The following is a 26,767-nucleotide window of genomic DNA, read 5'->3' on the forward strand; positions in this document are numbered from 1 at the left end:
TGTTTGGTGTGTCAGTCTTGAGTTCCCATGAAGCTTTTTAGATATAGAGTCCTATCTTACAATTGGGATGGATGATTTGCAGTTTCTTGAATACTATGTCCCAAAGTAGTCAATATGTATCAGCCTAACTAAATTCTTGTGGTTGTTCACTTTAATTAAAAATAACCCTCCAACTTACAGGTGACAAGGCAATGACTGGGAGTGACAGATTGACATAGAAGTAGTTACACAGAATGGTTAGATGTTCCTTTAAATGGTATGCTATACAGCAGAGTGAAATGGGTTTGTCCCAGGTGAGCTCTTGGTGTCTCATCATCCTCATTGGAACTTGTTTTTCCTGGTGACAGAACACAGCAGAACTGATTCAGAAGCATCCTTATTTTTATTTTAAAAAAAGAGGCCTCCTCAAACAGAGGAATAGTGTCACATTCATTGTTATTTGCCTGGAATCAGGTTCAGTAACTGACACTTGGCATGTGTCCAGTGAAAGTTTTTGTTGAATGAATGCATGATGAGGAAAATATGGTTTGCAAACTGGTAATGGACAGATTTTTCCCTTTGTCTTATATAAAGCAAAATGAAAACGGTTTTATGCCACATTATGCGATTACTATCATATTTTGATAGATGATGCTTTATTTTTAAAGCAACCTTAAAACTATTAACCTCTGCATAGGTTTAGGAATTTGAATGTACCCAGAGGACAGAAATGAGGTTAAATGAAACATGGGTCCTTAAAGCCAAGTGTTTTTTGTGAACAAAGAAACTGTTCTTTTAATTGGAATAACTTTACAACATGATTGGTTTTTTGTTTGTTTGTTTGTTTGTTTTTTACCAGAACAGTCCTTTTTTAAATTTTAAAATGAGACTTAACTTTATTGTCAAAGCCAGTCACTGAGGGGTAGTCAAGTTGATCAAATTTGAAATGGAAACCAGAAGTGGTTTACCATTTCAGATACTTTGCTGGTCACAAATTAACCATGTTACATTATGCATGGATAAAGCAAAGCCTATCTGCACCGATGTACACTTTATGACCTAACACACTGGTGAAATAGAAGGCCTAGCGGGTGCTTCTAACTTTTCTAGACTGTGAATCAGGGGTTTCTGCATGGCCCATTTGCTGTTTGCCTTTGTGCGGAAGAAAGGACTATTGCTAGAATAGTTGTGTATAATACCAGTATAAGTTGAGGCTATGTGTTTGATTTCTAAAAGCTATGCACAGATTAAGTCATACTAATTTGCTCATAAAGCTCCTGTTATTACCTAGCAGAGCAGGATCCTTAAAGAATGGGCTATGGGACAGGGTTCTAAGGGTAAAAGGAGAAGTCAAGGCCAGGAAAGGAGTAGGCAGACATGGATAAGGGAATGAGTTTGAGTCCCCTAACCAGTGCCAGCAGTATGGTAACATCAGAGACCTTAATTACACCTTCAAAACTCCTTTGCCTTTGTGTAATTAACTGAGTGACAGAGGTGATGTGCCGTCATCTTCATCAGGGTCTGCTCTCCTTACCCAAGGAGAGGGAATTATTCTAGGCATATCCCCCAGGGGACAGAAATCTAGGAGACTTATTTTATTTTATTTTATTTTATTTTATTTTATTCCCCTCCACCCCCTGCTCATCCTAGGAGACTATTTTAGAATTCTGACTACCACAGTATCCTTCCATTGTCTGGCATTTTCTATTCCATTTCTGGTCTTGTCTTCTGCTTCCACTATCAGAAGCCTGTCCCTACAACTTTCCCTAATGTAACATAATCTGTATACACAATAGACTTCTCCATTTCTGGATTATGCTATATTGGTTAACAGTGTGTGTGCCAAAGTTGAACATTTTATTGTCAAATCCCAGCTCTGCTACCTACTAGAAGATTGGCACCTGCCTCAATTTCCTCATCAAAAGGGGAGTGATAGTAATATCCATATAGGTAGTATATTAACCACTTATGGGTTTTTGTAAGTAATAAGTGATATGCTTAGTGGGCTTGGCACAATGTCTAGCACTTAATCTCCAAAAATATTTAGATATTATTACAGTATATCCTGTCTCAATAGTTTTACTAATAAATTATGACTCTACATGGAATACCCTGATAAATTTCTATGCTCCCTTCAAAATCTATTCTAACCTTGTGTATGGAAAATGTCAATATCTGCATAATGTTGGGAAGCTGAGGTTAGGGTATATAGGGAACTCCATTTTTTAACTTTTCTGTAAATCTAAAATTATTTCAAAATAAACAGTTTTTTCAAAAGTCCTAAGTGTTATCTCCATTATCATAAAGCCTTCTGATTCCCCTCATTGTGGTATAAATACTTTCATTCTACTCTCAGGGAGCTTTACACATGCTGTTTATTACATTGCCTCATGACTATTTGTTTACAAGTCTGTCTAGAATATAAAGTCCATGGATGCAGATACTAAGCTGTATTCATCTTTGTATCTCTCATATATGGCATTATATCTGATATAGTTTCAGCATATCTTATGTAAATGCTGGCTTAATAACTAATTGTTGAATGAATTTTTATTTGTTGTGCACAAAGATTCACCAATGACCCAATGATATGTGATTGTAGGAACCACTGAGAAGGTCAGTATGGTACAGATCAGTGGTTTTCAAAGTGTGGCCCCTGGACAAGCAACATTATTAGCCACAACTGGAGACTTGTTAAAATACTGTTTCTCAGGCCCCATCTCCCTATTCTGCTGAATCAGAAATTCTGAGGGTAGGGGATGACTGTCTGTGCTTAACCACTTTCATGGAAACCAAGATTGAAAACATAAACAATTATACTAATGTATAGCTATGTTAAATGAATTCAAAACCTTTTAAATGCAAATGTTTTATTAGAGGGAAATGATCTAGATGGATAATCCTGTAAGAAATAATTGAATTTCCACTTAGCCATTTTTGTAATGATTTTGAGTATTACAGAACATATCAGATTTAGGGATCTATATGCTTGTAAACATGAACAAGTTTTAAAATTTGCTTGTTAGCCTCCTGCCAACCAATTCTTGTGATTTGCTTTAGTACAAGAAAGTGGAATGCTATTTTTGAGTACTCCCTGTCTGACATTTGTTGCTGTGATCACAACTTAAATTTTTTTTTTTTACCATTAATCATAATACTAATCATTCTGGCCTCAATACACATGTCTTCAAATATCTATGCCTGCCAAGTGCCTACTGCTGCCATGTGCTCCAAGAGACTACTTCTCCAAGTTGTATCTAAGTGTCCATTAAGCTTTTAGGATATAGCTTTTACAGCCAGTTTTATGTTCTCAGCAAATACTGGTAGAGTTACAGGATCTCATGTACTAAGTAATTAAGATATTACAATCACACATCTGCAGCTTTATTCTAAAGAGCAGTACTTCTATTTTGTCATAATCTTTCTAATTCCTTTGAGAACAAGTGTCTTGGAAAAGCATATAATAATGTATGACTAATCTCACAAAGAGCCTGAGGCAAGGAAGCATTTGCCTCTTCGCTGCAGAAGTTGTTGAATGTTAGCCTCTGTATTATTGGAGAAAAAGCATATTTTTATTTATTTATTTATTTATTTATTTATTTATTTATTTATTTATTTATTTATTTAGGGGGGAAGGGCGAAGGGAGAGAGAGAATCCCAAGCAGAGTCCACACTCATAGTGGAGCCCACAGGACTGGATCCCACAGTTCTGAGATTATGACCTGAACTGAAACCAAGAATCCAATGCTTAACTGACTGTGCCACCTAGGCACCCCAAAAATCACTTCTTAAGGTCCTTTGGGCAGTATTCCTTTCAGAGATATGGAGCCTGCCCTTTCAGAACTCACCTGCTTTTCGAGGCTTTTTTTTTCCTTTTCATGTGAAACAGACCATTCTTTACACAGCCATTTAGTTGAGCTAGATTGGAGAAGAAGTCCCTGCCTTGAAATTAGGAAACCCAAATTCATTCCCACTATTGCCCATCACTAGCTATGTGTGTGGATTAAGATACCACTTCTCCAACTCTTACGCTTAACAATGGGTTAATAAGAATACTCTTATAATGATTACAAATGGGAGCCTCACAAAGAACTCTCAGTTGTGAATTATCCTTACTGAGCCTAATAGAGTCTATGCCAAAGAGGTCCAAGGCTAAGTGGACATTCTCTGCACCACTACACCCTGGGAGGCTGCATTTATGCTCTCATTCCTCAGGGACACTCTTTACCGTCACCTCTTAAAGGCGGGGAACCACAAAGGGTCACAACTTTATTAATTTTGTATTTCAAGGCAAGTAGGTTTGGCAATAGTGAGAACATGATCAATTGAAAACAGAGGTAAGAATCAAACAGTCTGTAATGATGTTGGTATTAGTGGTAACAAGAGATAGATTCCAAATCACCGTGGACTCAAAGCTCGATGAATCTGATTGGGTTTTCAGTTAAGAGAGAAAACAAAGTCAAGGATTACTTGAAGATTCCTTTCCCAGGCAATTAAGAAGACAACCACTGTATTAAAACATGCCAGGGACCACTGGGTGGCCATGGGTGTCTCAGTTGGTGAAGTGTCTGCCTTCAGCTCAGGTCATGATCCCAGGGTGCTGGGATCAAGCCCCACGTTGAGCTCTCTGCTCAGTGGGGCGCCTGCTTCTTCTTCTCCTTCTGCCACTACCCCCAGCTCATGCTCTCTCTCTCTCTCACTCTGCCGTCTCTCTCTCTCTTTCAAATAAATAAATAAATAAATAAATAAATAAATAAATAAATAAATAAATAAATAAATACTATCTTTAAAAAAAAACATGCCAGGTCTGCAACCAGGTGAACAGTTGATTAATGGGCTTGTGTGGAAATGTGGAAAGGTATCAGTGGCATGTCACAAGACTCATTGCTGCCTCTGTCCTCTTCAGATCTTTTCTTTTCAATATCTCGTTGGCAACTTCAGAGAAAAACTGCAGTGGAAAGAGGTGTTTAAGTGACAAAACTAAAGCCTGTTAAATTCTTCCTAAGCTAAATATAACAAGATTAAAGTCAAGAGGATACTGAAAACATCCTGCAGGGGATCCCTGGGTGGCGCAGCGGTTTAGCGCCTGCCTTTGGCCCAGGGCGCGATCCTGGAGACCCGGGATCGAATCCCACGTCGGGCTCCTGGTGCATGGAGCCTGCTTCTCCCTCTGCCTGTGTCTCTGCCTCTCTCTCTCTCTCTCTCTCTCTCTCTCTCTCTGTGACTATCATAAATAAATAAAAATTAAAAAAAAAAAAAGAAAACATCCTGCATTTAGATTAAAATATCCACCTACAAGTAAGGAACACAAAAGATTTCTGTTTCAGCTTTAGTTGACAACATATTGATTCTGAGCTAGTGGCTGATCATGTGGCTGATTCAAACAGAAAGCTAAGCTACTTCAGTAATAGATACTCATATCAAGGGAGAAAATGCATCACTGTACTACATGTAATCTGGCAAATCCGGAGTTTTTGGTCCGTTATAGGTATGTATTTGAAGAAGGCTCATTGACAAATTGCATTATATGCGGGGGACAGAAAGGAAACCTATCTGGAAATTATATCATAGGAAAAAGAGTCCAAAGGAAGAGTAGTCAATAAAATTAAGAACAGGGCATATGACAGGGGCTATGTAGTGGGAGCTTTGTGTGCCACCCAGATGTCCGTATCTGGATCCAGACTCGTTTTCTTAGCTGCTGGGAGTATGGCTGGCTGGTGGCTCACCACTGAGCCGCTCCCCAGGCCTGACCTTTTATGCAAGGGAGCTGCCTTGCCAGGGTATCTGCTCATTCCTCAGGAGCAGCCCCACCCAGTGCCTGGTCTGGGTGTGAGGGTACAAAAGCCCCATTCTGTTGCCTTGTGCAGGACAACTTAAAAGACCATCCCAGCTTCAAAACCCTTTGTGTGATCAGCTGAGGCCTCTGCTGCGGCTGCATCTCCTGCCTAGTCTGACCTCCCTCACTCTCTCAGAGTTCTAGAAAGCACACCCTACTAAACCTTCTCCGTGGGATTTTCTGCTCTGTCTCTGTGCGGGAATTCTACCTGCAACAACTGACACTACAAAGGCTGGGAAAGAACACGTGATTCAATAAATGATGCTGGGACAATCGATTACCCACATGGAAAGAGAAAAGAAAGTCAGAGCTACCTCATGTGCAAAATCTATTTCACGTGGATTTAGAATTGAACTATGAAAAGCAAAACTTTATGACTTTTAGTAGAAGATATGCAAGAATTAGGAGAGGGTTTCTTAAAAGCAGAAGCCATGAAGAAGATTGGTGAATTTTGTCTATATTAAAATAACATAGAATTTAAATTAAATTGAGATAAAATCACTTGACTATGACAAATGATATCATTTAAAAAAAATAATAGGGAAATCTGGGAAGGATACATGCAGCACTTATGACTAACACAGAATTAGCATTGAAAATAGATAAGGAATCTTGTCATAAAGGAAGATAAATAGTCAATTGCTTAAGAGAAAGTCTAACTGATGAATGAGTATATGAAAATATGTTCAGCCTCACAAGCAATTAGGAAAATGACAATGAAAATAAGATCCTAATTCATATACATCAGATTGGAGAAATTATTTTAAAAATTTTTTATGGTACCTTTCCTTTTTTTCCTTCCTTTTGCTGCTTCTGTGCCTTTGCATATGTGATTTCCATGTGTCCTTCTCATCTGTCAAGACCTAGAGCAAAGCCATCTTTTCCATAAAGCTCTCCTTGTCTTTGTGTTCAGAGTTAAGATTTTCCCCTTATATATCCCATATAGCACTTTGCACTTCTTTCATTTTAAAACACTGGGCATTGTTTTAATTTTTGCTGACATGTGAGTCTGACACTAATTAGATGATGAGCCCTTGTATGGCAGGAATGATGTTTATCTGAGTGCTTCTGGCATTTATCATAGTGCCTGGCATTTAACTAGTAAATACATATTGGATGGGTGAATGAACCAGTTCCTGGCCCCAGTGGCTTCCCCTTAGGATCCGACCCCTTCTAAACAGAAGTACGGAAAGTCAAGTGTTCTGCAGTGGTTCTTTGTTTACTTTTTGGTGCATCCTCTAAAATTAGTTCAAGATAAATGCCACCTTTAAAAAGAGTTTTTAATTACTCATCACCTGCAGGGGAGCATATGGTTAAATGTGGTTCTCACCTGCCATTTAATTAGAGGATATGCAGAAAGTTGGTTCTTTTTATCATAGGTGGAAAGTTGCATAGGGACAAAATAAATGTTTTTTGTTTTTTGTTTTTTTGTTTTTTGGGTTTTTTTTGGTTATTCACTGTTTTTCTTCCAGTCTATTGCTACCTCGTGGTACCATCAGGATTTATTTTTAATCCTGACAAAATGAAAGAAGTATACTTTGCCGAGAGAGATAAAATACGTTGACATATTTAAAAAAGTAAAATTTCCCCCTCAGGAAATCTGTCTTTAGGAACCTACACTCTCAAGGCATTTGAAAAATTTCTAATCTCTTTTTTAAAAGCCAGCAGCAGTTCTACAAACTCCAGATGAGAGTACGTGATCTGGTTGGCATTTGTCATCTCCTAGAGTGATTATTAAATATTAAAGCTAGGAGAGATCTTTGGCCTAGTGCCTTCGTGGTACGGGTAATGTAAGTAAGGTTCCATCTGATACATCATAACTGTTTAGTGATAGGATAGTCCAGATCTCCTGCGTTCAGCTTTGGTTCTTTCCTTTTCTCCATATACAGTGCCCACTACCAATTTGAAGGTAACAAGAAACTTGGATTTTCAAGGACTGTGAGTTAATGATAGCTACTTAGATATTCGCTTTGAAGCCCTTGAAATTTCCCCAGTAAGAACTGCCTGTTGGCCTTTGTACCACTAATAATTAGCTTTCATTAGCACCTAAACTCAAGGGGAGAGAGCAACTCCATTCTGGACCCGTATAACTATTTGGGCTCATGATGAATATGGAATGAGAAGTAAAGATTTGAAAAAGAGATTAAAAACTTACTTGCTTATTAATTAAGCAAATTATGATAAAGATTCTAAGTGTAAGAATCTTATGTGATCATTGAAATTAGTAATATCTCTGGACTTCTATTTTCTCGTTGGTGACATGAATAACTTAGAATAAAGCTGAGGACAATAAATCTTTGAGGATCTTTTTCTTCTAAATATTCTGATTCTGTGATTGTAATAACAGGATTCACCCACGTTTTGCTGGTCTTGCAACGTTAACTGATGCTTGAAGGTTAACAAAGAAGGTTTTCTTCTTCTTTTTTTTTTTTTTTTTGAAAAGTAATCTATGACTAAAATGCTGTCTTGTTTTTCTGAAAGGTTCCCAGGAATCTTACTCATTCATCTCCATATGTGTGTTTTCTGTCCTTCACTTACTTGGTAAGACTATGATTTATTGAAGCTAAATCAATTTAGTTATGTGGCTTCTCTGTCATTGATTGAATGGATGTAAGGTTTGAAGGGGGCATCATGGAAGAACACAGGTAGTCATACTTCTGTTTAAATCTGAACTCTGTTGCTATGGGCTGATGCAAGTCATAGAACTTCTCTTAACCTCAGGTTTCTCTTATCTCCAATGTGAATAATACAATGTACATCCTAGGATCCTTATGAAGAGTGAATAAGATGCCAAACACAGTGTCGGGCACCCTGTATGCAGTCATGCCATTAGGGTGCACTAAATATACCTGCAAGTGTCCATGAGCCCTCTAACTCAACTATAGACCCCAACAGTTAAAACCAGCAATAGACAAGACAGAGCTGCCTGAGTGGCTCAGTTAATTGAGTGTCTAACTCTTGATTTGGCTCAGGTCATAGTCTCAGGGTCATAGGATAGAGCCCAATCTTGGGCTCCGTACTCAGCAGGGAGTCTGCTTGGATTGTCTCTCTCTCTCTCTCTCTCCCAATGCCCCTCCTCTCTCTCTCTCTTTTCTCTCTCTCTCTCTCAAATGGGGAAATAAATCTTAAAAAAAAAAAAAAAAGGAATAGACAACACCGCTTAACTCATGCTCTAGCTAAAACCCATTGTGCTTTTTTCCTATTGCATTTTTCTTGAGGCATTTACTAAAACATTTTGCAATGACCAGAACATTCCAACTGTAGGCCAGAAAAGCCCTGATAGCAACAGAATGCCTAGAAGACCACTTCCCATATGTCCCTTTTCCTGCCCATGATCATGAGCTGAATATATACCAGTCCCCTTTCCCCACCCATGATCATGTATTTTCTGCCTGCTCTCTTGCATGTACCCACTGAACTTCTAGAACTTCTAGATAGAAGATAGATAGACATCTAGTTTTATAGCTAGATTTATAAGATGTTTATCTTACAAGTGAAGAAGTCAGCTGTTAAGGCTTGAGCCTGTCACTTCCCATGGCTGCCTGCACTTGAAAAAAAATCTCTCCCTTTCTCTTTTCCAAACCCTCCTCCCTTGAGTTATTGCCTTCTTTTGTGATGAGTGTATCTGTTGCAACAATGTTGGACACACAGTTAGAAGCTATGCTCTACATTTGTGCAGCCAGCCCCCCTCTGGTGTCCGAGATGGAGCAGTTGGCCCCAGCAGCACAACAGGATTCACCTGTTTGTTCTTTTGAGTTAACGGCTGTGATAGTCATTTGGTAACACAACTACTAGTGAAAGTAGGTCAGAATTTGATGTGCCAGTGAAGATAGGAGTGTATGTTTCTGATTCCACAACAAATTCCTCTTCTTCCTTTACCTACTGCCCTCCTCTATAGAAATAGCATTACAAACAGGTTGCTGGATTTGCATAAAGTGTTCAGAAAAGACCAACGGGTAGATTCTCTACAAGCTGGAATCAGTAGATTGTGAATTTCTTTAGTAGAAGGTTCTTTTTCATTCCCAGCACCTAACTGGCATAAACAAATTCAGTAGTGAACATTATATAGATGATATGGGAGGGAGCAAACCTCCTTCCAAATTCTCATGATAAAGATTTGATACTTAAAAGGAATTTTAATCAATTTCATAAGCAAAAAAATGATAATTTTCTGCCCATATTCTTAATGTTTCTGATATAAAGGAGCAGCAAAAATCAGTGAAGGCTGCATGAGACCAAGAAAGGGATGTTCATGGTACATGAGCAATAAATGAAGAAGATTGCATACCAGACTTGACCTCAACTGACACTGTTCTCATAGACATACTGACAATGGGTTTTCAACTGGCTCTTCATAAAGAGGATCTAGAACTTTCTATCAAAACTCACCGTATTATCATTTATAACTTATTGCATGTATTTATGCTTAGATTAGTGTGCACTGAATTGCATATAGTACTTCAATGTTAATTAAATATTTTATTGTCAGCATGAAGTTGTAATTTAAAAGAATAGCCCCTGACCTAGGTCATGTTCTAACAGATTAAAAGGCCATACCTAATTTTTGTAAACAATATTTTGATGCCCAGGACAAGTCAATAAACAGTAACTCTTACAGAATACTGCTTTTGCAAGGATTATTTCTAACCAGATGTGTTATGCATTATACAGGTACCAGCAGTTTTTTTTTAAAGAGTATAAGAGTATTAAAAACTTCTAATAACAAAATAAATTTTCTCCAGAAGTACTATTTAGTGGTTCAACAAATATGACTTTGCATTGCTGAAGCATTTCATTCCTGCCTTTGAAAATCCTCATCTAAAGTTAAGTTTTTGATCAGTGCCTCACTGCTGCTCAGAGTTGATTATTTCAACTTGAAGTTATTTTTATTTTTATTTTTTGAAGTTATTTTTTTAAGATGTGAAAATGTTCTGTTTACATGATCTCTGCTTACGTTTGTCCTCTCATGCTCTCCTGTTCCTCCAATTCAATAGGAGAAGAAATTAGAAGAATCTATTCATCATTAACCCACTGACTGCCAGAATCCAGCTCTTCTCTTCTCCCTTCCCGGGTCATAGATTCCTAGAATAGCCAATAATAAAGTTCATAACAGAGAGTGAATGAGACATGGGGATTTATTATTTGTTACAGCATCCCCACCTGTGCTAGGCTAATTGCATGGGATTTCATTTCACCCCGTAGAATCCAGGCCTTTCCCAATATCTGGTGCCTGTGCACGTATAGGTAAGCAAATGGGATTTGCTGAAGGATGGCTCTGGGACCGTACAGTCTGGCTTCTGGGTATTTATCCTTTGAGTTAAAAAAAAAATTGTTCAATTAGGTAAGTGCTCTTTTATGACTGAGAAGGTCATTTTTTCAATGTAAACCACTTTGATTAAAGTCTAATCTACCAAAATAACTTAAATACCATCCATGCATCTTTAGATTTTAGGAATTGAAAAAAAAAAGATTTTAGGAATTGGAGTTTATTCTTGGTAAGAATTCTCCTTGCTGTCTCATTCTTGTCACTTTTATCTATTCGATCTCGTTTCACCCCCAAACAGCTTGTTTTGTTTCCCTTCAGCTCGTGGGTACCATCTGAACAGCACCCTGCCCACTTAGGGAATTGTTTGAGAGCTTGTTTGAGAGGCAGGCTCCTCCTGTTTGGTGTGTGCTAGAGGACTTTTCTGCTGGGATCCAAGAAGCTGAGAGGTGGATTTCAAGATAGCAGTTGCTACAAATAACAGCCTTAGTTGTTTAGAAACGAAACCATTTTCGTCATCAGGTTGCAGACGTTTTGTGATATAAATGTTAGCTTATGTGGGGTTTTATTATACGTGGGTTGAGTGTGTGAACTGACTAGTGTGAGCAAGAACTGGGTCCCATGTGTGTGGCTTTTTGAGGAATCTGATTTCTTCAGGGAAAAAAAAGGATCCATGAATTTTAATTAAAGATTGTATGCTTCAGTAGAAAAGGCATAGATTGCTTTAAAATGGTTTAAAAATAAGTAAGGTAATATTTTTAAATGTGTGTTCCAACCATATGAAAACTTGTGTCCCAGATCTGAGTTTAATATTTAAACCTTGGTGTTACCACACAGCCCATCTTCTTGTGGGAAAACTGAACCTACAGGGAATCGAATATCCAGGGCTAACTTGCAGCTCACAGGAAATATGGAAGCCAGAGGGACAATGTAAGCAACACCGTGAGCAAGCAAACAGATAGGTCAGTACATGGAACCGTACTGTGTGTTTTTAAGATTGAAATACAATTGGCAAATAATATTGTGTGAGTTTAAGATATAGTGTGTTGATTTGATCCATTTATATATTGCTGTATGATTACCATGTAGGCATTTGCTAACACCTTTACCACATCATGTAATTATAATTTCTTCTTTTGTGGTGAGAACAATTAAGATCTGGTCTCTTAGCAACTTTGAAGTTTATAAGCCAGTAAACAAAAGAGACAGATTGGGGGTGTGGGGAGAGGAGACTGATTGGTCTAGCAAATATGTAAAAGAAATATAAGAAACCTAGCAACCAAATTTAATGGGTGGACTTTGTTTGAAATATGACTAAAATAAGCCATCTATATAAAAAGACATTTTTGTGACAATCAGGAAAATTGAATACAGACTAGATATTTGATAATACTGAGCAATTATTTGTGAAATTTGTTAGGTATGAAAATGGTATCATGAGTATATAAGGAAGTCATTCTAAATGCGTGCTCTTGACTAGCATTTCTAACATCACCTGGCAATATATTAGTAATGGAAATTCTCAGCCCCACCCCAAACTTACTGAATAAGAAGCTCTGGGAGTGGGACCCAGCAAAAATAAGAGAATCATTGATGTAAGAACATATCCATATTTTAAAAGAGATACATACTAGGGTATGTGGGGATGAAATGATATAAAGTCTGGGAATGCTTTCACAATTCTTAAGTTAAAATAAAGGTAGGAATTTCATGAAGTAAGTGTGGCAAAATCTTGGTAGTTGTTTTTCTGGGGTAATGCATTTATGTGGCTGCATTATATGGTTCTCTCTCTGTAATTTAGAAATATTACTTAGAAATTTAGGGGGGAAACCTTACACACACACACACACACACACACACACACCCACAGGAGACATCCTTCTCAGAGAAAACAAACAAAAACTTGATTTTAAATTTTATAAAAACTGGGGCTCCTGGGTGGCTCAAGGGTTGAGCATTTGCCTTTGGCTCAGGTCGTGATCCCGGGGTCCTGGGATAGAGTCCCACATCGGGCTCCCCACAGGGAGCTTGCTTCTCCCTCTGCCTGTGTCTCTGCCTCTCTCTCTCTCTCTCTCTCTCATGAATAAATAAACAAAATCTTTTTTAAAAAATAAAAAATAAATAAATTTTATAAAAACTTCCATCTTGCCCCAGCAAACTGTGTTTTAGTTTTTGCTTTGCCACTAATGGGTTCTCTTGATAAGTCGGTTTCCCAGGAAGCTCATCCTTATCTGTGAGGTAAAGGAGCTTCGATATGTGGTATGTTGTGAAGGTTCTTTCTAGGCTGCTATCCTTGATACCCTGAGCATTCAGGTGAGTTGTCAGGCTCCTCAGCAGCATTTCTCAAGTCTGGAGTATGATCTGTGGTAGGGTGTTCTCTCGAGCATGGCTTCCCCCTCACTCTCTCTCTCTCCCCTTTGTCTCCCTCTCCCTCTTTCTCATTCTATTTCTATCTCTGTTTCTCTCTCCTTCTCTAGCTTTACATCCAATTCTCATCCCAGAGAACAGCAACATTCTCTGAGATGACTGAGGCCCAGGCACATCACCCTCTGACAGTAAATAAGGTATGAAATTGCATGGAGAGGATCTCCAGGGACTTGAAATATGAGGTGACTTTTAGGTTACATCAGAGATGGTGAAAGCCTGGGTAGATTTTGGGACCTGTTGCTCCTGGCATTTGCCCTGAGCTGCTTCTCTGGCCTCCACCACCGCCAAGGCCACCACCTCCTCCTAAACAGAGAGACATAGCATAATGGTATAAACTGAGTGGGTTTGGAAGCCCTAATTCATAACTCTCATATTTCAAGAATCCACTTTATTAGAATAATCAAAACTGTGTATCAAGTTTAATAGACAGAAACGGTATCCTTAGTGGTAGGTGGAATCAGGTTATCTAGTAAATCCTGAAAATGCGGAATGGCTTGACTAACTCAAGCTTCTGTGTGTTCACCTTGAGAGGTTAAACACAGGGAAGGCTGTATCTCCTAGGGAAGGCTCTGAGGGACATACCAGGTTGTTCTTGGGGTGGGGATGGCTAAGGAGAGTATGGTGGGAACATAGGAACATGATGTGTGCACAGGCGACACATGGCATTGGCAAGAGGGAAGGAAAATGAAACAGGAGGAGGCCAGTGGGGATAAGGAACAATATCTGCAGAGTCCGGCAGCCAGGAGTTGGTGATGCATCTTCAACCTATTGCTCTTCAGATTACCTGATGGAAATCTCATTCCCACAAGTGCAGACAGTCAGTGATAGTGTTCCCACTGACAGAGCAGTTCCTGGATGGCTTTTCCCAGTGTTGGCATTTGCTTACTTTCTCTTCTCATGTTCCTCCATTCCTTTCATTTTCCTGTATTCACTTTGGCCCTGCCGGCACCATAGCAAACAGGTTATGCCTATGGACATTGGCTCAAAAAAGAAACCAGTAGCCACAATGGCAGTTGTTAATTGAGCACTATGTACTGGGCATGAATTGAACAATTGATAAATAGTGTATAGTAATAGTTTCATTCAAACCACTATCTATACAATAGTTATTCTCTCCATTTTAGAGATGAAGAGCAGAAAGTCAGAGAAGTGAGGTTGCCAGGTCACTCAGCAACACAGTGGCAGAACCTAGTGTTGAACCTAGGTATGACCCACTTCAACTATTGTCCCTCATCTCTGCACTTCATTACTGTACCTTCTTTCATCGGTGAGGGGAACAGAATAAAAACCAGGTTCCCGAGAAGTAGGGCAATCTGCTGAGCAGGCCACATGGTACAGAGCACTTTAGGAAGCTACAGTTCTAGGGGCTCCCCTAGTAGCTCAAGGCCCATAAACACGTACATAGAGAGGTCAGTTCCCCAGTATGAAGACACAAGCAAACATTTCACATAGCATGTTGAAAAGAAATATATTGTTTACTTATAGTAGGAAGATTAATTTCTTGAGTGGAATATGAACAAAAATTATAATCTCCTCTTAGGAAAAAATAAGGACACCAGGGTACTTCCTTGGTGATACCATTAAATATTCTCCCTTGGGCTCATTCAGTGGAGGTTTTCCTGATCACTCAAGTCATACTTGCTCTTTGGGGACTACATTAGTTCAGAATCATATAAGTTTCTTTTTTCTTCTTAGAAGTACATAATTACCCTTCTCATTCAAAGTAGGCAGAGAAATAAGAGAATTCCAGATGCCTCTAAAACTCCTACCTTGCATGTCTCTACCTCTTAGCTATAAGAGGCAAATGAAGTAGAGTGGTGTAGGTGCAGAGTGGTGTAGCAATAGTGAAGGGTCTCACTGCAACAAGGAAGAGGGGAAGGCAAGGGTAGCATTAGCTAAAGAAGCTGTGGATAATAACTACCAACTGCACCATTTGCGTCAATGAATAGATTATCCAGACAGAAAATCAATAAGGAAACATTGCTCTTAAATGACACATTAGACCAGATGGACTTATTATATTTATACAGAACATTCCATCCTAAAACAGCAGAATACACATTCTTCTCAAGGGTACATGAAACATTCTCCAAAAATGGATCATATGTTAGGCCACAAAACAAGTCTCAACAAATTCAAGAAAATTGAATTCATATCAAGCATCTTTTCTGACCACGATGGTATGAAAGTAGAAATCAATTATAAGAACAACTCAAAAAACTACAAATATGTGGAGATTAAACAACATGTTACGACTACATAGATTATCTCCTTTGAACAAATCAAAGGAGAAATTTTAAAAACTACCTGGAAATAAATGAAAACAGAATTACAGCATACCAAAATCTATGGGCCATGGCAAAAGTGGTTCTAAGAGGGAGGTTTGTAAGATTACAGGCAAACTTCAAGAAATAAGAGAAATCTTAAGCAATTTATGCCTAAAGGAACTGGAAAAAGAAGAACAAGTGAAAGCTAAAGTTATTAGAAGGAATGAAATAATGAAGGTCAGAGTGCATATAAATGAAATAGAGACTAAAAAGACAAAAGAGAAGATTAGTGATACTAAGAGCTGGTTCTCTGAAAACATAAACAAAATGGACAAATATTTAGCTAAATGCACCAAGAAAGAGAAGGCTTAAGTAAATAAAATCAGAAATGAAAAAGAAATTACAGCTAATACTACAGAAATACAAGGAATAAGAGACCACAACGAACAATTATACATGAACAAATTGAATAACCTAGAAGAAATGGATAAATTCCTAGAAACTTAAAATCTTCCAAGACTGAATCATGAAGAAAAAAAAAAAAACCTGAATAGATCAGTGTCCAGCAAGGAGACTTCATCAGTAATCAAGAACTATATATGACAAACCCAGCTAATATTATCCTCAATGGTGAAGAGCTAAAAGCTTTTCCTGTAAAAATCAGGAACAAGACAAAGATGCCCACACTCTCCCCGCTTTTATTCTATATAATATTAGAAGTCCTAGCCCAGCAATTAGATAAAAAAAGAAATGAAGTCATCCAAATTGGAGAAGGAAGAAATAAAACTGTCATAATTTGAAGATGACATGATATTATACATAGAAAACCCTAAAGATTCTACCAGTAACTGTTAGAATTAATAAATGATTTCAGTAAAGTTTCAGGATACAAAGTTCATATATACTGTTGCATTTCTATGCACTAATAGCAAACTATCAGAATGAGAAATTAAGAAAATACTCTGGGGCACCTGGCTGGCTCAGGCAAAGAGCATGTGACACTTGAGCTAGAGGTTGTGAATTCAAACCCCACATAGGGTATAGAAATTACTTAAATAAATAAAACTTAAGAAAAAGAAATCCTATTCACAACTGCATCAAAAAGAATATCTGGGAATACGAACAAGGGGTAGTGGAAGGGGAGGTGGGCGGGGTGACGGGGTGACTGGGTGATGGGCACTGAGGGGGGCACTTGATGGGATGAGCACTGGGTGTTATATTATATGGTGGCAAATTGAACTCCAATAAAAAAGTATACAAAAAAAATAAACCATATCTGACTAGGTCATTGGCTACATTATCCCTTTGCAATAAGATTATAACATGGTATACGTTATACACTTCATGTTTTCTTAGGATTAAACTCCTGTTGCATAAAAAAAAAAAGAATATCTGGGAATAAATTTAACCAAAGAGGTAGAAGAACTATAACTGAAAACTGTAAGACATTAATTAAAGAAATTGAAGAAGACACAGATAAATGGAAAGATGTTCCATGCTTATGGATTGAAAGAATTAACATTGGTAAAATGTCCATACTCCATAAAGCAGTCTACAAATTCAGTGCAATTCCTATCAAAATTCCAATAGCATTTTTCACAGAGGTAGAACAAATAATTCTAAAATTTATATGGAACACAAAATATCCCAAATAACCAAAACAATCTTGAGAAAGAAGAACAAAGTTGGAGATATCATGCTCCCTAATCAAATTGTACTACAGATTTATAGTATTCAAAACAGTATGATATTGGCATAAAAACAGATATATAGATCAATGGAACAGAGTAGAAAGGCCAGAAAGAAATAAACCCACACATATATGGTCAATTAATTAATGACAAAGGAACCAAGAATGTACAATGGAGAAAGGTCAGTCTCTTCAATAAATGGTACCAGAAAAACTGGACCACTATCTTATACTATATACAAAAATTAACTCAAAATGAATTAAAGCCTTGAATATCAGATTTACAAACCATGAAAATATAGCTGGTAAGCTCCTTGACATTAGTCTTAGTGATATTTTTTTTAATCTGACTTCAAAGGTAAGGAAAACAAAAGCAAAAAATTAACAAATGGGACTACGTCAACCTAAGAAGCTTCTGCACAGTGAAAGAAACCATCTATAAAACAAAAAGGCAACCTACTGGGGGCACCTGGGTAGCTCATTGGTTGAACATCTGTTTTGGCTCAGGTCGTGATCCTGGGGTCCTGGGATTGAGTCCTTCTGCCTGTGTCTCCTTCTGCCTGTGTCTCTGCCTCTCTCTTTGTCTCTCATGAATAAATAAATCTTTAAAAAAAAAGAAAGGCAACCTACTGAATGTGAAGATATTTGCAAATCATATACCCGATAAAGGGTTAATTTCTAAAATATAGAAGAGCTCATACAACTCAATACCAAAAACCCCCAAACAATTTGGTTAAAAAAATGGGGAGAAGATCTAAATAGAAATTTTTCCAAAGAAGACAGGCCAGTGAAAAGATGCTCAGCCTCACTAATCATCAAGGCAATGCAAATCAAAACCACAGTGAGATATCACCTCATACCTATTAGAATGGCTAGTATCAAAAAGACAAGAAATAATAGGGATTGGCAAGGGCGTAGGGAAAAGAAACCCTCAGGCACTACTGGTGGGAATGTAGAGGTATGTCAAAATCTAAAAAAGAACTACCATATGATCCAGCAATTCCACTTCTAGGTATATATCCAAAGAATACAAAAACACTAATTCAAAAAGATATGTATACTCCTATATTTATTGCAGCATTGTTTACACAGCAAAAATATGGAAACAATCTAAATGTCTACTGATAGATAATTGGATGAAGATGTGGTATATATACAGAATGGAATATAGCTCAGCCATAAAGAAGGAAATGCTGCTGTTTGCAACAACATGGGTGAACCTTCAAGGTTTATGCTAAGTAAAATAATCTAGACAGAGAAAGGCAAATACAACATGACCTCACCTATATGTGGAATCTAAAAAAACAAAATGAATAAACAAAATAAAAAACAGGCTCATAGACATGGAGAATAATAGATGGAGGAGAAGGGGTTTGATTGGGGCAACATGGGTAAAGGGGATCGAGAAGTACAAACTAAGAGGTTTTTTAAAGATTTTTATTTATTTATCTGAGAGAGAGAGCATGAACTGGGGTAGGAGTAAAGGGAGAAGCAGACTGAGCAGGGAGCCAAACACGGGACTTGATCCCAGGACCCTGGGATCATGACCTGAGGTAAAGGCAGATGCTCAACCAACTGAGCCACCTAGACACCCCAAACTAAGAGTTTTTATAGTACAAGTTTTTATAAAACACACTTATTATAAAATAAGTCATGGAGATATAATGTATTAGCATAGGGAATATAGTCAATAATATTGTATTAATTTTGTGTGGTGACAGTGGTAACTAGGCTTACTGTGACGACCATCACACAATATTTACAAATGTTGAATCACTATGTTATTTAGCTGAAACTAATATAATATTGTATATCAACCATACCTCAATTTTTTAAATATTTGCAAAAAGAACCACCAACTGCAATGATATCTGTGTATACATAGTGTTGCTTATATAGAACTTCTATATGCATTATTATTAGATCCTCACAAAAATCCCCATGAGGTGGGTGGATATATTTCTGTCTGTCTTTTTTTAGTTTTATTTTATTTTATTTTATTTTATTTGTCTTTTTAAAAAATTATTTATTGGGTTTATGTCCTACCTTTTTCCAGAAAGGATTTGAGGGAATTGCATTCAACATCACACATAAAATACATTTATTAAAACAGATGATAAGAATTTAAGAACAAACATTCTTTTGATAGGGTTGTATGATCTGAACTAATTTTGGATCCAAAACACTATGGAGCCTTCAACATGATCCTTGCTCTGTTTTCAAGAGTATAACCTTGTTCAACAAGGAAATCCCTTGGTTAGATGCTTCCATCCTGAAATATCATGGTTTAAAATTAGGAAGCAGGAGTTTAAAAACTATCTGGTACTTTCGCCTTGTTGGTTTGAAACCTGGGAGAGTTCCCTGGGTGAAATCTGAATCTGGATCCTGTACAGAAGGCCACTCCCGATTGGTAGGTGACAGGTTTAATAAGCAAATGAACTTATGTACCAGGCTTGTCTTCCGTAGCCACAAGACAGGGAGGTCTACACGCCTACCCACCTGAATCTTAGAAGTTTATATAGAGCCCTTAACTGGGCTTCATCATGGGTACCATTCGGGTTGTCTGAATAACACAGTGCTCTCTCTCTCTCAAGGCTGCATCCTTGACATGGCTGCTCATGTGGGAACACTAGAATGTGGAATTCCAGAGACGGGAAGTGGGGGAAGGGATCAGGAGCCCCCCCATTGCCCCACAACCTGTGGTCACGTCATTTCAAAGACCTCCAGGACTGTTCCTGTTTGAAATTGTGCCCAATCACACTCATCTGTGTTTATGCTTGTGCTTCTGTCTTTATTTCTGTGGGTCTGTAGTGTATGTGCATAAATGTGTAATTTTCATGTTCTTGCCAGAGATGTAAACCTTTTCAAGACTATTACCTTTGTGTGTGATTCCTTTTTGTTTGCTTGCTTGCTTAAAGATCTTATTTATTTATTCATGACAGACACAGAGAAAGAGGCAGAGACATAGGCTGAGAGAGAAGCAGGTTCCCCGAGGGAAGCCTGATGCAGGACTCTATCCCAGGACCCCAGGATCATGACCTGAGCTGAAGGAAGATGCTTAACCACTGAGCCCCCCAGGTGCCCTTGTGTGTGATTCCAATCAGTTCTGTCCTTGAGGCAGAGTCCAGTTCCACTCAACTAAGGATGGAGCTAAGAGGCAAAGAGGGTGACTCACTAGGAAAATAGCAGGCAGAAGACTTTGAAGAACCACCTATCCTTCCTGTTTTACCACATTGCCATGTGCTCTGTGGCCATGACCTCTCTCTGTGTGGTGACCATAAGCACAGCAGGCATTATGATCATTTTGTTTTTTATCTGCAAGGCACTCAGAAATCCTTCATTCAGCAGTATTTATTGAGCACTTGTCATGTATTCAATACTGTTCTAGGTATAGTGGATAGTGGTCGCAGCAGTGACAGACAAAAAAAAAAAAAAAAAAAAAAAAAAAAAACCAATCCCATTCTAGAGAGGTGAGGACCAAAATATCAAGTCATCTGTAAGTTCTATACTATGTTAGCCAGGCACATGTGTGATGGGAAGAAACAAAGCTGAAAGCAGGTCAGAGACAGCCGCCAGAGTCTGTCCCATAGTTTTATGGTCCAAAGAATCGGAATCTTAGTATTGATATATAATGCCCAATGATATTCCATCCAGTCTTAAGTAATATATATTTTTAAAGATTTTATTTATTTGAGAGAGAGAGCAAGAGTGCTCACATAGAGCAGGATCCCCACTAAAGAGAGAACCCAGTGTGGGACACGGTCCCAGGACCCTGGGATGGTGACCTGGGCTGAGGGCAGATGCTTAACCAACTGAACCACTCAGGTGCCCCTTAAGTAATATATTTTAATAATCTTGCATAACCTTGAGGAAGTGACCTAACTATTGCACTAGCACCCCATGGAGAGAGTCACTTCTTACCATAGGCCTTGCCTGCTAGGCTTTTGGTTTTTCCAGCTTTTCTCCTGCCAAGAGGCCTCCTTAATCTTCAGGGGGTTGCTTTTCTCACATTTCAGAAGGACAGTGCATACTTATGTCAGGTGCGAAAGGGATCTTTCCTACTTGGTGCCAGCAAGAAGAAGCGCTAGGGAAGGCAGATGGACAGAGCAGACATTCTCTTCTCTAACTGGGTTATTCTGTGCTCTGGCTTATCTTATTTTGAGATCTTCCCACTGTTGTTCAGTTGGTACCAACATTTAAAAATCAGTCTTCTTTTTATTTTCAGGGACATATCTTTACAAAAGAGAGGGGGTGAGATTCCAAAGGCTCTCAACATATTACACTGCCTTTTGAAGAAAAATATGTAGACCGACTTCTGGGACCAGGGCCCCAAACAGTGGTTTAACATCTTGCATGCTTCTTGGTTTTGTTGTGTGTGGATCAAACAGCACATCATTTGAATTTTAATACTTTCACAAAATTTCCCTGGGGAACCAAGGAAGAAGGAGAGGCATTGGAAGGTAATCTGAAGGGAGAAAATCAACAAACAAAGTGTTTCAAATGTAGGCTTTGTTTTAACTGCAAAACACTGTGGCTCAGATGCATTTTTTTAAAGATTTTTTTTTCAAAGAAAAGCCAAGAAAGATTAATCAACTCTCCCAGGGTCATAGTTTTCTGTTTCCTTTCAGTGCCTTTGCATTTAACCTTGTGGCTGACAGCCCAACAGTTGGTTGTGAAGCTGTCACTATCCACTGCTATTTTCCTAATGTCTGCAGCAAATCCAGACAGCCAGGTACAAGGTGGGGTCATGATGCAACTGGAGAACTTGTTTTGAAACAGTGTTTTTCATGGCAAGCACACTTTTTAAATATAGATTGTCATTTACTGGGTAGTTTGGGAGGAGGTAGGCTGGACCTATCAGCTCAGTGATCCCCATCTATGCTGCTTCCAGAGCCATCCTTGGGCCATTAGGAAACAACCTTGCCATTGTTTGGTTTGCTTCTTTTAAGCTTTATGTCAATTCCTATAACTCCATTTAAAATTAGTGGAATTAATGATCAAACTTGATAGTTCATTCGGTCAACTTATTATTCCATAGAAAGCAGTGGTTTCCTGGCTGTTTTGTTGTATAGTTCACAAAGCTTTGTGGTTTGGTGGTAGCCCCTTGAACTATTGTCTTGTCTGCTGCATAGATTGGAAGTAAACACAATCTACCTGTGTTCTTCTGAACCCAAGCAAATTGTCTGGTGTATGTACCCTTAGTTATATTTATCGTAAAACACATGGAAAGGTTAATGGGCTCCCTTCTTTGCCTCAAAGATGTGTGAACATGCCTCTGTGGTTTTAGGATCCTTTGAAGAAGGCATCAATACTCAGTTATTATTACTCATAATTATAGAAAATTAGGGATAGAGAAGGTATAATCTTCCTAATAAGAAGATCATCTAGCTTCATCTGTATTCCTAGCACAGAGTTCCAGGGAGAGGAAGGCACTTGTCTAAGGTCAAGTAGCTAGTTGGTACCAGAGCCAGGATGAGGACAAGGTCTCCAGCATTCTGGGCGATGCACTTTCCTCCACAAAGCTGTGATCCTGTGTGTGTTCTTTCGCCAACTCGTTTGCAATTGTAGACTTCATGGGTCCACATAGTGAGAGGCGGGCCCCCTTAGAAATCATCTGTTCTGAGTCTTTCACTTTATGTGATCACAGAGAAGCCTAGAGAGTCTTAGTGTGTTGCCCACACTCAGAGGTTGGTAAGTGCTGGAACTGAGTCTAGAGGCCAGGTGCTCTGACTCCCCATCTGAGGCTCTTTCAACTAACAATGTGCTTCTCCATCAATGGCTGTGCCTTGGAGAGTGTTTTAACTCGGAACTTAAGGGCTCCTATGAATTCAGTTGCATAATCCTCTTTAGAGTTGTGCTTGTGAAGTGTGCAAGTAGTTCTGCATGATGACGGCACCTAACACGGGAGGCAAAGGGACGTGGTGCTCTGCCTCCAGTTTGCTTTGTGACTGTTGACTGTCACTAGGCTCAGCTTTCTCCTGTACTGTCAAGTGAGGCCCATGAATTCCGTGTTGCAGACGAAGAATTCTGTGGTTCTTTCCCAGACGGGTGTGTTTCTTTGTGTTTTGTCCAGTAGAGGGAGTTGTGTGCTCACAGACCACCCCACCCCCCCCCCCCCCGCCCCCCCATCCTCCTCCAGGTTTTTTGTTGTTGTTTTGTTGTTGTTGTTTTTAAATATAGAGAGTGTAGTGAAAGAGATGCAAGTCTGGACAAGATATCATGTGGGAGGAGCTGGAGGTGGTGGTGGAAGAGCTGAGGTGGCTGGGCTGCTTGGAATTAGCAAGGGAAATTGAAAGTATTCCTAGGAGACAGATCATCGGGGGCCCCAGCCACTCTTTATAGGTTGATGCTGTGCCAAGAGGGATGATTGGCTAGGAAGCTGCTGGTTTGGATGTTCCTGTAGTTTTATCCTCTGCTCTTAGGTGTGGTAAGTAGCCTGGGTGTAATATAGCATGATGTCATGCCAGTCCTGGGCGAGGGCTCCTTCTCCAAGTGGCATAAAGTGAGCTCCATTAGGAAGAACTATAACATCTCCCGTTGGCACCCTGCTGCTCTCAGGTGGCTTCTGCATGCACGAAGCCTGAAGCCATGTACTGAGGTCTGGGAAAGATCAGCTGACTCTTTCATCTCCAGTTAAGGTCACAGGCTACAGTGGGTCACAAGATAATCCCAAGAAAAAATGAAATACCCATTTCTTCTGTAAAGCATGTAAGCACAGGGAGGAAAACTTTGTTATAGTCTCAGCCAGAGAAATGGAAGCTCTTAGAATAATTTTGGAGAAGTGCTGCTTTATTGAAAATATCCAGCTGGTCATATTTTGGACCATTGGAATTGAGACAAGCATATACAGCCAGGAAAGGGGGGAGGGATAGCAAGAGCGAGAAGGAGGAGCCAGCTTGGGAGTTAGAGAGTTGACGGTGGAGATGAAGAAAAGAAGAAAAAGAAAATCCTTGACTTCCTTCTGACCCAGCTGTGGAAAATATTATTTCTGATCCCTTGCTAACTGGTCTGAAGGATTGCCCTGGGTGGCATAGGGCATTCCAGGGCTCTTCCTAGGACCCGGATGTCTTTATTTCCATTCTTTTTTTTTTTTTTTTTTTTTTCTATTCTTATAGAGAGGGTCTAGGCAGGTCTAGGCAGCCTTGATAACAGGCTTCATTTAATCTGTATCTTTCTCCCACGATCTGAAAGAACTTTTCTCACATATTATTTAAGCAACACTTAGTGGCGGGTGAGGCATTTCTGTAACTTGAGATGGAGGACCCCCAGAGGGCCTATTTCTAGTAAGTGTTGACTGCATTTCCCCTACTTTTCTATGCTCTTGGCTGCCACCTTCATCAATTCCCTGATGCCCTGACCCAGTGGCCACCCAGGCAGTTGCCTGTAGTGATATTAGCGTCTGCCTCTATAAAACTCATGCTGATAGATGTGTGCGTGAAGGATACCTCTTGAGGTGAGGACTTGCCCTTGTGTATTCTGTTCACAATCTATGAGAAATCACATGGAATATACGGTGATGTGATCCCTGCCCCATAGGAGCCAACCTGAATGTGACCCATGGTGAACAAATATACTGAAGGTCAGTTGTGATTAGAGATTTTTCAAAACCTATTTCCATCTTCAACAACATTGATTTGTTCAGAGAGAGCACCATATAAGTCCATAAAAACAGTAACCATCTTCATCCTCATCAAATTACAACTTCTTTATAATTTATACTATTTTTACAGATATCTTGTTTGCTCTTTTCGACCAACCGTCATTGCAAATACTGGAAGAACGACAGCATGGTAGAAAGAATCAGATAACTTTCTAAGCCTTCTAGAATAAATATCTTCTTCTCTTTTAGAAAAAATTCATTTGACATGACATATATTCTTATATATTTCATTATGGAAATTTTACATATACCTATCATTACAGAAACCCTTGGAAGCAAACTTATTTGCTTTGAATTATTTTTAAAACAACTAATATATTTCATTATGGAAAATTTACATATACCTATCATTACAGAAACCCTTGGAAGCAAACTTATTTGCTTTGAATTATTTTTAAAACAACTAAATAAAAACTGCCTGGGATGCCTGGGTCGCTCAGTTGGTTAAGTGTCTGTCTGCCTTTGACTCAGGTCTTGATCTCAGGGTCCTGGGATCGAGCCCCACATCGAGCTCCCTGCAGTCTTTTCTTCTTGTGTGCCCCATAGTGCTCTGCACTTACCTTTTTGCAGCACTTACCGTGCCATATTCTAATTGCTTTTTTGCTTCCAAATCTCTTCTACAAGACTGCAAACTCTTGAGAAAAGAGGCCCTGTCTGACTTACTGTAACATTCTTGCACTCAGTGTAGTACTTGGCACCTTGTATTAGTCTGTCAGGACTTGTATTAGGCTGCTCAGGTGACTATAAGGAATTACCACAGCCTGCACAGCCTAAACAGCAGATATTGATTTCTCTCACAGTTCTGGAGACAGGAAGTCTATGATCAAGGTGCCAGCACCTCCTCTGTGCCTTCTCTTCTCAGCTCGGATGGCTGCCCTCTTGTTGCCTTTTCATACCGTCGCCTCTCTCTGCACTCGTATACCCATGGTGTGTCTTAATCCCTCTATGTAAAAATATCAACCAGATAGATAAGGGCCCATCCAAATGGCCTCATTTAAACTGAATTGCATCTTGGGGTGCCCGGCTGGCTCAGTTGGAAGAGCATGCGACTCTTCATCTCAGGGTCATGAGTTTGCACTCCACGTTGGGTGTAGAGATGACTTAAATAAACAAGCAAATAAATAAACTTAAAAAAATAAACTTAAGAACTTTTTTTAAAGGCCCTATCTCCGCATGCAGTCATATTCTGAGGTACTGGGGGTTAGGGCTTCAACATATGGATTTTAGAGGAACACAATTCCGTCCATTACATTACTCTTTACATATTTTGATTGTGAAGTATTTGATGTGCTTGTAGATGAATAAGAAGATATTTACATTCTCGCATCCTACCTTTGGGATATCCGTCCACTCCTTTCCAGCCAGAGGTCTGAATAACAAAGACAGTCTGGTATCTTACAGAATGCACCAGACTGGGAGTCAAAGCTCTGGGCCCGTACCTTGGCTCTGCCAGTGCCCAACTGCATGGCCACCCCTGACATCAGTCTCCTCGTCTGTCAAACTGGGATAATAACACCTACTGCAGTAGGTGGTTGTGACACTGGGTGAGGTCATGCATATGGGGGTGTCTAATATAATGCATGCCATGAAGTAGACATCAGAAAATGCCAGTTCAACCTGTCATTTCAAAGGTATGTTAGAAATA

At 39.1% G+C, this 26,767-nt stretch overlaps 1 protein-coding gene across 39 annotated transcripts in view; it reads left to right on the forward strand.

The window, feature by feature from the left end:
* FMN1 (formin 1) overlaps positions 1-26,767 on the forward strand; it is a 433,671-nt gene that overhangs the window by 43,588 nt on the left and 363,316 nt on the right. The window contains exons 5-6 of one of the 39 annotated variants that reach the window (XM_038579952.1): positions 11,916-12,040; positions 20,057-20,353. The exons of 36 other annotated variants lie outside the window; for them this stretch is intronic. In XM_038579952.1, coding sequence (XP_038435880.1) covers positions 11,916-12,012 — 97 coding nt within the window. In that variant the 3' untranslated portion in view covers positions 12,013-12,040; positions 20,057-20,353. Of the gene's footprint in view, positions 1-11,915; positions 12,041-20,056; positions 20,354-26,767 lie in introns of those variants that run through there. 2 more of the 39 variants (XM_038579954.1, XM_038579957.1) reach the window with 2 other exon arrangements.

Source organism: Canis lupus, chromosome 30, assembly GCF_011100685.1.
Source record: "Canis lupus familiaris isolate Mischka breed German Shepherd chromosome 30, alternate assembly UU_Cfam_GSD_1.0, whole genome shotgun sequence".
NCBI lineage: Eukaryota > Metazoa > Chordata > Mammalia > Carnivora > Canidae > Canis > Canis lupus.